The 12,489-nt window shown below is 44.2% G+C and overlaps 1 protein-coding gene and 1 long non-coding RNA gene across 10 annotated transcripts in view; one reads left to right on the forward strand and one right to left on the reverse strand.

Moving 5' to 3' along the window:
- Positions 1-12,489, forward strand: part of LOC106506925 (uncharacterized) — a 33,250-nt gene that overhangs the window by 4,528 nt on the left and 16,233 nt on the right. Inside the window, exon 2 of the long non-coding RNA XR_001302577.3 lies at positions 3,020-3,166. This is a non-coding gene — a long non-coding RNA (uncharacterized LOC106506925). The remainder of the gene's footprint in view (positions 1-3,019; positions 3,167-12,489) is intronic.
- Positions 1-12,489, reverse strand: part of PCYT1B (phosphate cytidylyltransferase 1B, choline) — a 137,461-nt gene that overhangs the window by 1,823 nt on the left and 123,149 nt on the right. For 6 of the 9 annotated variants that reach the window (XM_013986017.3, XM_085006792.1, XM_001927679.7 and 3 more), the window contains one exon: positions 1,615-1,967. In XM_013986017.3, coding sequence (XP_013841471.1) covers positions 1,755-1,967 — 213 coding nt within the window. In that variant the 3' untranslated portion in view covers positions 1,615-1,754. Of the gene's footprint in view, positions 1-1,614; positions 1,968-12,489 lie in introns of those variants that run through there. The other 3 variants (XM_005673506.4, XM_085006791.1, XM_021080540.2) reach the window with 1 other exon arrangement.

Consider the following 12,489-nt stretch of genomic DNA (forward strand, 5'->3'; position numbering starts at 1 on the left):
CCCAGCTGCAATGAGAAGTTTTCTTCTCACGTGCCACGTTCCCACCAGCTCTCTGTCCCCCATGAGTGCTCGACAGAGTTCTGGAGAAAGTGCCAGGAACAAGTGGGTTCCAGGCCAGCTTAGTCTCATGGTTTTGCTTCCGAAAAACCACCACTTATCTCCAGGTGGGCAGGGAGGTAGTACAACGCCAGCACGAGGGGGAAAGACATGCCACCTTGCTTCATCGGTTGCCCCACTTGTCACTCAGAAGGCTGGCTCCCAAAGCCTCTGAAAGGGGCAGTTTCTGTCACAAGAGATGCTGGGCTGTGCCCACAAGGGGCTGTTTGGGGCCTCCGGTTTTACTAGGACAGCCAGGCAATGCCTCTTCTGTCCAAGGGTGGTTCTACACTTTGCCTCCACCTGCTCTTTTCCTACCTGTGCTTCGGGGATGGGAACTTAAGACAACTCGGTGGGGATGCTGAGGTTGTCACCGTGCTCTGTGACAATATTGAGAGTCCTTCCTCCACCCAAGAAGGTGATGGGAGGCCATGAGAACAACATGCAAAAATCATTTCTTGGCTGGGACAAGACATGTCTAAAGGAATGCAGGATGAGCTTTTGACAAAGTGCCCAAGTCACAAGGAAACCAGGTAGTTCTTAAGATCAAGGATTTCAGCGGGATATTAGGGTGAGAGCAGGAGAGGGAGAGAGTGGAAAATGCCACCACCATATATTTATATTGCATATGATCTCCACTCTGGATGGCATGTTGGGAGCATAGAACAGATTCGTGCAAGTAGCACCCCCTATTGTATACTATGTGGTTTGGTACACCAAACTGTTACTTGAGGCCTATGAAACTGGAAACTGGTCAGAAATGGGAAAAGCCATTCCATAATAGCGTCCTTTAAGAAGCTTCAAGAAACACCTACCATCTGCTAAACATGGAGCCAAAGCAAAGTGGCTCCTTTTATATATATAATATATATATATGATGTTTTGTTGCATTTCCGAAAGATTAAGGTAATTTCTGGAAAACAATGAAGTCAAACCAATGATGAAAGAGGACAAGCAGGAGCACGTTAGACCTTAGGTGGCGTTCTCCTTGACAAAACTGTCCTTCAGATAAGAAGTTACAGTTCATACTAGGTGACCTTTTCTGTATCTGGCCTAAAACAAGGCTTTGTCTAAACGCCTCATTTCTGGAACCAGAAAGAACCGAGGCAATGCAACATTGGACCTCAGTGACTCAACAGAAAAGGTTGGCATTTGTCGTTAAGTCGACTATTTCAGAAGCACTGTGCCACCTCTACTGGAAACAACTTTATTCTGGTGGAGCTTGGGTGCTTGGAGGCAACGTGCAGGGCCCTTAGGAGCCAGAATCAGCAGATTGAGGGGACGGCTGCTTCCGCAGGTCGTATACTGGGTGGGGGCGGGGATAAGGACCAAAGCAGAAGACACCTCCCTCAATGCAAGTCTCCCAGGGTGCTCTGCATCTTGCCTTAGCAAGGTTAAAGTAGAGTGACTCTAGATGATGCTAAGAAGGTTTGAATAGGTTGTCCGTCTGGAAACCTCCATGCAGAGCCCGAGTCTTGGGCTAAGTGGAGACGGAGGGAGAGCTGGTCCTGAGGCCTTCCCTTAGCAGAACTCAGGGTCTCCCTGCTGAGCTGCAGCTCCTGCACCTGTTACCCTTCCAACACCACCCAGGCGTCCCCAGTGCTCCCGCCCTCCTCCCCAGCCTGCGTGGTGTGGCTCTCGCCGTCTGCCAGCAGCCTTTACTTCTCATCCTCATCCCCCTCGCTCATGCTGCTGATGGAGGCCGAGGCTGCTTTGGGCGACGAGGGGGGTGAGGTTTTGTTGGGGAGCCATGAGAAGGTGGGCGACGGGGAGCGGGAAGGGGAACGGCTCCTGGTGGGGCTGCTCACGGGGCTCTGCTTCGGAGACAAGGCCTGCAGCATCCGGCTGCTCCTCTCCTGGAACATCTGCTTCTAGAGAAATGGGAGAGAAGGCATCCGGTAAATGGGCCATCTGAGATGGCAGTGTAACCAACAAACACAAAGGCAGGAGGGGCAGCCACGACTCAGACTCGTGCATCCCCGAACTCGGCCCTGCACTGCAGCCCCGTGTGCCCCAGACTACCTCTGGGGAGGAGCTGCGTGGGATCCTGGTGCAGGAAGATGCTGACCCATCAGATGATCATCAGTCCTTCTTACCCCCTTTGCCCCCATCTCCAAAATTCAAGTGCTCTGTCTGGTTTGCCAGGCAAATGGTAATATCTTAAGGTGCTGGCAAGGCAGCAGGAAATAAAACAAAAATCCCTGTCCATGGAGTTCCCATCATGGCTCAGCAATAACAAACCCAACTAGTATCCATGAGGATGCCAGTTCAGTTCCTGGCCTTGCTCAGTGGGTTAAGGATCTGGCGTTGCCGTGAGCTGTGGTGTAGGTCGCAGGCACAGCTCGGATCTGGCATTGCTGTGGCTCTGGCGGAGGCCGGCAGCTGCAGCTCCGATTCGACCCCTCGCCTGGGGATTTCCATATGCCTCGGGTGTGGCCCTAAAAAGAAAAAAAGAAAAACAAATCTCTGTCCTCATGCGTTTGAGGGAGGAACACATAATCACATGTGAAGTATGTCTGATGGAGATACGGTCTGTTGGGGGGCGGGCGGGGCTGCCATTGTAAACAGGGGGCTCCAGGAAGGCCTCACTAATTAGATGCTTCTTGGTCGGAGACCTGAAACTGAGCAGGGAGGGGACCACGTGAATGGAATCGGGGAACCCCGAGAACAGAACCCCGAGAATGGAGCATGCAGTGCACATTCCAGGACGAGCAAGGAGGCGGTGGGGGCTGGAGGGGAGCCACCTGGGTGAGGAGCGTCATGGGGCAGGCGGGCAGGAGGAGGTCACCAGAGGGCTGTGGCATTTAGGGTCTTGGTGGCCCTGTGAGAACTTGGCCCTTTGAGGAGTAGAGAAAGCTCTGGAGAGTTCCTTGACCTCTGAGGTTCTGAGCAAAAGAATAAACCCTGACTTTTGTTTTTAAAGGGACCCTTCTGCCTGCGGTGCTGGGAACAGAGTACAGTGAAGCCAGGGCAGCAGCAGGGAGAACTGTTAAGAGCCCCCTGTGCTCAGAACCCAAGAATGCGACGGCGCCCTGGACCCAGGTGATGGCTGTGAGGACACTGAGAAATGGTTAGACCTCTGGTATATTTTTTCCATTAGTTTGATTAAGGTATAATTTATTTAAAGTTAAGCTTTTTAAAGAACAGTTCTGTGAGTTTGATAAATGCCTCCAGTTGGGTGACAACCACTCCAATTGCAGGACAGTTCCGACAGCCGCCCAGTTCTCTCAGGATACTTGGTCCTCACCCCACCCCCCATCCCTCCAGCCTCTGTTCTCTGTCCCCAGAGTTTTGCCTTTTCCAGAATGTCATCTAAATAGAATCATTCGGTCTATGGTCTGGCTCTGTTTGGAAGGTAGAGCTGACAGATGGGATGTGGGGTATGGAAGAGGAATCCAGTGACTCCAGTTTCTGGCCTGTGAAATGAGAAAGCTGGCGATGCCATTTGCTGGTGTGTGTGGGGGGTGGGTGGGCACTGCGGGGGTGGAGGAGGTTTGGGTGGTTAGATGGGTTTTCCAGTTTGGGGCCTCAGGGGACTGTTGCCCAGTACTTTCAGAACCAAGCTCTCCTGTGACTCTGTCCTTCAGCCTTCTGGGGAATCCAGTCCTAGCCCAAGCCCCTGTCCGCCAGGCCTCCTGGTGCTGCCAACCTATCTGCCCTTCTGCCCTTGGCCCGCAGCTCAGCCCTCACACACTCTGTTCCCCATGTTTGAGCACCCTCCCCATGCTCCTGGTGTTCTGGGCTCTAGTTTCTCACTACTTTTCCTTGGAATGCCTCAGCATCCAGCAGCATGGGCCAATCTTCCGATCCTCAACTGGCCATGAGAGCCAATTCTCCTATTTTAGACTTTGCTTGTCGTTTGAGTTGCTCATTTTCTAAACCACCACTGAGCCCCCTGGGGACCAGGTGCTGCACAAGAAGGGGAAGAAGAGGGTAAAGTGAGTGATCATGTCCAAGCTGGGGCTTCAGTGACAGGCGGTAGAGATGGGCAGTGAGCCCGTGGGGCCGGATGAGGGCAAGCTTTCTAAGCAGAGCGTGCTAAGTAGAGTGGACTAAGTACAGTTACTTGGCCTGACTGGACCCCAAGTGCCTACAGGGTGAAAGTAGTTGAGGCCGGAGCACCAGAAGGAGGCTGGACTTCTCCCAAAGAGCCCCTGCAAGATTTTAATCAAAAGAGGGATATGGTAAGATTGGTGTTTCAGAAATAAAGTGTGAGCATAAAAGTAAAGTAAGAAACCATAAAGGAAAAGATTGATGTTTGGCTGTATAAAAATTTAAAATTTCTTGGAGTTTCCGTTGTGACTCAATGGGCTAAGAACCTGACATAGTGTCCATGCGGATGTGGGTTCAATCCCTGGCCTCGTTCAGTGGGTTAAGGATCTGGCATTGCTGCAAGCTGCAGTGTGGGTCATGGATGCGGCTCGGATCCAGTGTTGCTGTGGCTGTGTTGTAGGCCGACAGCTGCAGCTCTGATTGAACCCCTAGCCCAGGAACTTTCTTATGCTGCAGGTGTGGCCATAAAAAGAAAAAAAAATTTCCCTACCTAAAAAAAAAAAAAAAAAAAACAACAACAACAACAAAAAACCCGCTATGAAATAAGGTACAAGGCAAATGAAAAAAAAGGGAAATTTCTGCAACATTTAAATACAAATTATGTATATAAGACTAAGTATACAAACCAAAAAGAACGTAATGAGTATTTGGCACATACAGGTAATTCAAAAAAGACTTATCGGGAGTTCCTGCCGTGGCGCAGTGGTTAACGAATCTGACTAGGAACCATGAGGTTGTGGGTTCGGTCCCTGCCCTTGCTCACCGGCGTTGCGGTGAGCTGTGGTGTAGGTTGCAGATGCGGCTCTGATCCTGAGTTGCTGTGGCTCTGGTGTAGGCTGGTGGCTACAGCTCCGATTGGACCCCCAGCCTGGGAACCTCCATATGCCGCGGGAGCGGCCCAAGAAATGGCAAAGACAAAAAAAAAAAAAAAAAAAAAAAAAAACTCATCAATGAACTATAAAAAATGTGCTTTAGGTGTCATGTTCAAAAATTCACTGCCAAGACCTATGTCAAGGTCTTTTCTCCTATGTTTTCTACTAGGAGTTTTATGGCTTGTGCTCTTATATTGAAATCTTTAATCCATTTAAAGTTAATTTTTTGTGGGTCGTGTGAAATAGAGATCTACTGTCATTTACGTGTGAATATACAATTTTCCAGGAGCGTTTATTGAAGATATTGTCTTTTCTCCATTGCGTGTTCTTGGCTCCCTTCTCTAGGTTTACTTCTGGGCTCTCAATTCTGACCTGTTGGTCTGTGTCTTTTATTCCACTACCACAGTGTCTGGGGTTTTGTTGGCCATGCCTGGGGCATGTGGAAGTTCCTGGGCCAGGGATCAAACCCAAGCCACAGCAGCAGTGACAATGCCAAATCCTTAACCACTAGGCCACCAGGGAATTCCTCTACCATACTGTTTTGATTACCAAAACTTTATGGTTTAGCTTGAAAGCAAGAAGTATGAAGCCTCCCACTTTGTTCTTTCTCAGAGTTGCTTTGGCTGTCTGAGGTCTTTTGTGGTTTCATATAAATATTTGGACTCTATACTTCTGTTTTTTTAAAAAGCTATTGGAATCCTGATCGGAACTGCATTGAATCTATAGATGGCTTTGGGTAGTATGGACATTTTAACAGTATTAATTCTTTCATTTCATGAATATGAGATATCTATGTGCCTTTTCTGATTTATTTCATCAATGTCTTGTGGTTTTCAGTATAGAGATCTTTTACCTCCTTGGTTAAACTTACTAAGTATTCTCTTGTTTTTTGTGCTATTTTAAATGGGATATTTTAAGTTTCCTTTTAAGAAAACTTATTATCAGTATACAGAAATACTACTGATTTTTCTGTTAATTTTGTATCCTGCAACTTTACTGAATTGATTAAATCTACCGATTTATTGGAGTCTCTAGAATTTTCTATAGATAAAATCATGTCATCTTCAAATAGAGACTATTTTACTTCTTCCTTTTCAATTCTAATGCTTTTATTTCCTTTCCTTGACTGATTGCTTTTGCTAGGACTTTTAGTACTATGTGGAACAGGAATGGTGAGAGTGGGGAACCTTGTCTTGTACTTGATCTTAGAGGACAGGCTTTTAATATTTCACCACTGAGTATGTTAGCTGTGGGCTTGTCATATATGAGCTTTATTATGTTGTAGGAGCATTCCTTCTATCTGCAGTTTGTTAAGAGGTTTTATCACAAATAGTTGTTAAATTTTGTCAAATGCTTTTCCACATCTATTGGGATGATCTTATGATTTTTTTCTTTTATCCTATTAATATGATATGTCACATTGATGAATTTGCGTCTGAACTGTTCTTGCATTCCAGAGATAAATCTTACTTAATCATGGTGAGTGATCTTTTTAATGTGCTGCTGAATTCAATTTGCTAGTACTTACTGAGAAATTTTGCAGCTGTATCTATCAGTGATATTGGCTTGTGGTTTATTTCTGATAGTATCCTTTTATGGCTTTGGTATCAGGGTAATGCTGGCCTTGTAAAACAAGTTTGGGAGCTTTCCTTCCTCAATTTTTTGGAAGAGTTTGAGAAGGACTGGCATTAATACTTTAAATGTTTACTAAAATTCATCAGTGAAGCAATGTGGTCCTTGGCTTTTCTTCATGGGAACATTTTTTGATTAATGATTCAGTCTCCTTAATAGTAATTGGTCTGTTCAGATTTTCTGTTTCTTCCTGATCCTTAACAGGCTGTAAGTTTCTAAGAATATTTCCATTTATTCTCGGCTGTCCAGGTTGTTCATAGTAGCCTCTTAGGATTGTTTGTATTTCTGAGCTATCAGTTATAATGTTTTCCTTTTTCATTTGATGGGTTTTTTTTCCCCCAATATTTTGAATAGACCATTTCACTCTCTCTTGATGTGAACCATTTCTGTTGAGAAATCTACCAAAAGTCTTATGAGGGTTCCAACATACATAATTTTTTTTTCTCCTGCTGCTTCCAAAATCATTCTTTGACTTCTATTATAATGTGTCTCAGTGTAGCCTTACTCAGGTTTAATCGATTTGGGGTGCTTCATGCCTTACAGATCTGAACGGTCCTTTCTCTCCCCAGTGATGGGAAGTTTTCAGTCATTATTGATTTAAATACACTTTCTCTTTTCCTTTTGAAATTCCCATAATGTACATATTGTTTCTTTTGATTGTGTCCCATAAATCCCATAGGCTTTTTTCACTCTTATTTCTTCTTTTTGATCCTAACTGGATAATTTCAAATGTCTTGACTTCCAGGTCACTGATTCTTTCTTCTGCACAGTTGATCTGCTTTTGAAGCTCTCTGTTGAGTTCTTCAGTTCAGTCATTGTGTTTTTTAGCTCTAGGGTTTCTGTTTGGGTGGGTTTGTTTGTTTTTTTTTTTTGATGGTTTCTACTTCTCTTAATTTCTCACTTTGTTCGTGCATGGTTTTCCTGATTTTGTTTAGTTGCCTGTGTGTTTTTGTAGTTCACTAAACTTAAGAGAATTATTCTGAGTTCTTGGCCTGAAAGCTCATAGATATTTATTTAGGGTCAATTATTGCAGCTTTATTAGTTTCCTTCATTGTCAGCCAGATTTTTCATGATCTTAGATTCCTTACATTGGTATAAGCACATAGGAATAAGCAGTCTTCTCTTCTAGGCTTTATATGTATGCTTTGGCAGAGATAGTTCATAACTAGTCAGCTCACTTTGGGTTTTTGGTTGTGTATGCTGATAATAGCCTTGGGCAGGCATGGTTTGCTGTCAGGGCTTATTTTGGAGTGAAGCCACTACCCAAACTCTGAGGTTGTAGGGTGCTGGCTGAGAACAGTTGGATAGGACTGCTGGTTTGGTTCCCAACTCAAGTGAGGCTGTAGGTTGAGCTCCACAGTTTCCTGGGCTTTCTGGCTTACTAGATGGTCAGGACTGGGTACTATACTCAGCAGTAGGTGGGGCTATAAATTAACTTCTCTTTCCTTATAGGGTGGCAGAATAGGCCCTAGGGCCCACACAGCTTATTTGTTGGGAACCTGAGTCAAGCAAGACTGGGTAATGAATTCCCTGGTCAGACAGGGCCACCAATTGTGCTCTCTGTTCAAGTGCCACTGTAAGCAGGACTGTTGGATGAGCTATACAGCTTCCCCTATGCTCTAGTTGGATTCTGGAGTCCAAGCTGTATTCAGCAATGGTTGGGTCTGTGAATTAGGATCCCTTCCCATGCACAGTGGGAGAACTAATTCCAAGGCCAGGAAGGATCCTTATGGTCTCGATTCAAGCTGACCTGTACCCTAAGTTTCCTGGCTAAACAGAGGCACTGGCTTTGCTCTGTGGTCTGTCAGCTCTGCCTGCTGGACTCTCTGCTCAGATGTTGCTGGGCTATACAGCTTTCCAGGTGTTCTGGCCAGGCTTTCTGGATGGGTGGGGCCAGAAGCTTCACTCAGCAGTAGATGAAGCTATCAAACAGCTCCTCTACCTGGGCAGAACTAGAGAGCACTCCCTACCTGGTGCTGGCTTTGCAGATGATTAGCTCTGCCTGTACTCTCTGCTTGAGCATTGCTGGGCTATGAAGCTTCCAGATGTCCTTGCCAGCCTTTCTGGTCAGATGGGGCTGAGAGCTTCACTTAGCAATGAGTAGGGGTTATAATTCAGCTCCCCTGCCTGAGTGGGGACAGACCAGGCTCCAGGGCCAAAAATCTTTGAGGACTCAAATCAGACAGACTTGGACCCCACTGAATTCCCAGGTTAGACCATGCCAATGACTTGGTTCTGCAGGTGAGCAGAGTGGCTGGTTGGGACTACTTCTTGGGCTCTGCAGGTAAGAACTGGGTCTGCCAAGATCAGAGTACTAGTTGTTGTAAGCCTCTTTCTCCTTGTCAAGATGAGGTTCCCTTTTGATTCCTCTGCAATCTCCATGGGGTGAGACCAGAGTGGGAGCTCCCAAGAAAGAACCCACAGTGCTGGGGGAGCTGGATGTCTGCCTGGGCACGTGACTCACTAGAGGCACCCGAGGCTCAGGGGAGATTTCTGAGCATGTAGAAATCCCTTGCCCTTCTAATGCTGTCTTGATCTCTGTGGTGCAGGGGGTGCTTCAGCCTCACCCACATGTCCTAGGATTCTCCCAGTGGTGTCTTCTCTGTGAATGGTCGTTAGTTCTTGTGAGGGAGAAGGGAGGAATGACCTATGTTGCTATCTTGGTGACATCACTCTCCCAAGATTTTTTTAAAAATTTGTAACAGTTAGTGTTGGTGAAGGCTCAGGAGAGAGACCACACTCCTGTTATTGCTGGTGGAAAGGTAAAATAGTAGTGCCTTTCAGAGGGGTAACTGGGCAAGAGGTACCAAACCTTTTTTCCCAAGGAGGTACTCAAAGACGTAAATAAATCTGTGTATGTGGAGAGTCAGTGCAGTGTCAATAGACAACACTGCAAACTCCCTAAAAAGGTTAGGGAAATCTTGTATAACTGTGATGAAAGTCAAGCCCTTAAAGAATATTCAGTAATGTGAGAAAATGTTCATGAGCTATTGCAAAGTAAAAATGATTTCAGAATGGTATGTTCTGAATGAACCCAATTTTGTAGAAGGAAATATAGAAATGTAGATAGAAAAAAGATGGGGGGTAATAACCCCAAAATTTTAGCAGTGACCACTCTGGATGATGAGACTATAGATGATTTTTATTGTGTTTTATTATTTTCTTTACTTTCTAATAGTTCTATTATGAACATATTATTTTTATAAGCATGAAAAGATATGGTAGGAAGAAAGAAAGATAAGTGAGGCGAGGAGAATAGGTCAAAGGGCATTGCAGTAATGTCACAAGTAAGAAAATACTAAACCTTCAGGTACATCATTAGCTCCCCCTGGCACTCATTCTCCCTTTTTAAGTTCTAGTCCATTACTTTTTAGGATCGCAGATCTCCTCTCGCAGATACAATAGGGATGATGTGCTGATCACTGAGATCCTTTCCAGATTTAAAATTCCACAATTCTACAAACATACCAATTATTCACCTTCCATTAAAGGCAGTGATAATTCTGCCAAAACACATCCAACCCCCTCAAAATCAAACAGGAAAAATGCTGTAGTACAACAGCATTAACTTCGATTAAGCCCATTTATGAGACAAAATCAAATGCCAAAAGGATAGGGTGGCCTGTTATTAAGAGCAACATGAAAAAAAAAATCCTTGAACTTCTAACAGGCACTTTAAAATATGTTTTTATTACTGTAATCTTTAAGTATATTTTTAGTGGCAGCCATTAGCCCTCCTGCTGTTAATGGATTGTCAGCATTTCCATTAGAAGCCCACATTCTAAGGAATCTGCAACTTGTCTGCTGTAGTTGGACTCAAGCTCATAACTGAATATTCTGCCTAAGGGGATGAAATTATTTGAATGCTTAATGATAAACAGTGGTGTCACACTTCATAATGTGCAACATCCATGCAAAACAGCTCTGGGTCTGGATTTGCAAGCTCTCTGATCTGTTTCTTGTGCATTTTGAATGGTGGTTCCCCTGCAAAGGAGCTGAATTGAATCAGGTCAGGAGACAGTTTGTAATGAGCTTCCTGGGAAGAAAAGCACTTTAGAAATATAACAAATAATGAAGACCATGGCATGGCATTTTCAAAGAGAAAAGGTATTTAAATTCACTCTTTTAGTGTATTAAGAGGTTTCCATTTATAAAGTTTTCTCCCAAGAAAATAATCCCGTTTATAGTCCTGTCCATATGAAAGTAATTTTTTATTTCCCCTCCTACCATGTTTTCCTTTTTAAAAAGTTCTTAACAGCTAGTGAGGCAGTAAAGGTCGTGACAAATGCCTTTAAAGGTTTCAGTGTTTCAGATATATTCTGGAAAATCTGCCAGAAAAAGAAAAAAATATCCTAGTTATATCTGGTTTGGACCTCTGGTGATCAAGATGGAATTCATGGAGAGGGTTTCAGTTTTGTGCAAATGGGTTTCAGTTTTGTGCAAACGTGCATGGATGCCAGGCACTGGTAAAAGGGGCTCTCGAGTATGAAACAATTTAATCATCCCAACAACCCTAGGAAGTGGCTGAGAGGTAAATGAACTTGCCCAAGGCTACCCAGCCAGGAAATGAGCCCCTGCTCATGACCAGCTCTCCATGATTAGCCACTTTCCTTTAAGAAGTTTGTGATGTTTACTCATATTTTATCTTCAGCATTTGTTGGAAGACAAATTTTTGAAACTGTCCAAAAAAATTCAAGTGAGAAATCTAATTCGGATCCACAAAGTGAATTTTATATTTCTTTTCTCAACTCAAAAGTCTTAAAAATTGGAGTTCTCTTGTGGCACAGTGGGTTAAGGATCCAGCGTCACTGCAGCAGCTCAGGTTGCTGCTGTGGCATAGGTTTGATCCCTGGCCCAGGACCTTTCACATGCCTTGGGCGAAGCCAAAAAAAAAAAAAAAAAAAAAGTCTTAAAAATTAGCAATGCCATTAGAATGGCTATTATAAGAAACAAATAGAAAACAAGTACTAGGCAGTAAGTGGAGAAATGAGAACATTTGTGCATTGTGGAGGGGATATAAAATGGTGCAGCCACTATGGAAAACAGTTACTCAAAAATTTTAAAAGAATTATCAAATGACTTAGCAATTCTACTTCTGGATATCTACACCAGAGACTTGGAAGTAGAGACTTAAACAGGTATTTGTATAACAATGTTCACAGCAGCATTATTCACAATAGCCAGAAAGTGGAAACAATCTAAATGCCCGTTAATGGATGAATGGATAAACAAAATGAGGTATGTATGAATAATTGTATATGTATGTATATAAGTATATGCACCAGTGTTTGCATATACACATGACGGGAATTTTTTTTTGGCTAGCATAGGGTAAAGTATTTCCATGATGAGTGTTGAAAAGAAACATTTAGTGTATTACAAAATATTATTATGGAGGGGTTTTTTTGGGCATGGAGCATCTTAAAGCTGATCAATGATTGATTGCTTCAACAAACATTTACTGACAGCACACTATGTATGGTTGGAGTATTAATCTAAACCCTGAGGATACAGCAGTAAAGAGTAGAGAAAAAAGTCTATGTTCATGGTTTTGTCTGTTTGGTTGGTTGGTTTTGTGTGTGTGTGTGTGGTTTTTTTTTTGTTTGTTTGTTTGTTTTTGTCTTTTCTAGGGCCACACCCGCAGCATATGGAGGTTCCCAGGCTAGGGGTCTAATCGGAGCTGTAGGCACCGGCCTACACCAGAGCCACAGCAACGCGGGATCCGAGCCGTGTCTGTGACCTACACCTCAGCTCACAGCAACGCCAGATCCTTAACCCACTGAGCAAGGCCAGGGATCAAACCCGAAACCTCATGGTTCCTAGTCAGATTCGTTAA

The sequence above is a fragment of the Sus scrofa genome, chromosome X (genome assembly GCF_054392235.1).
Source record: "Sus scrofa isolate SSC_HxYL_T2T_F1_AM1 chromosome X, Sscrofa_HxYL_maternal_Yorkshire_Landrace_v2.0, whole genome shotgun sequence".
In the NCBI taxonomy this organism is placed as follows: domain Eukaryota; kingdom Metazoa; phylum Chordata; class Mammalia; order Artiodactyla; family Suidae; genus Sus; species Sus scrofa.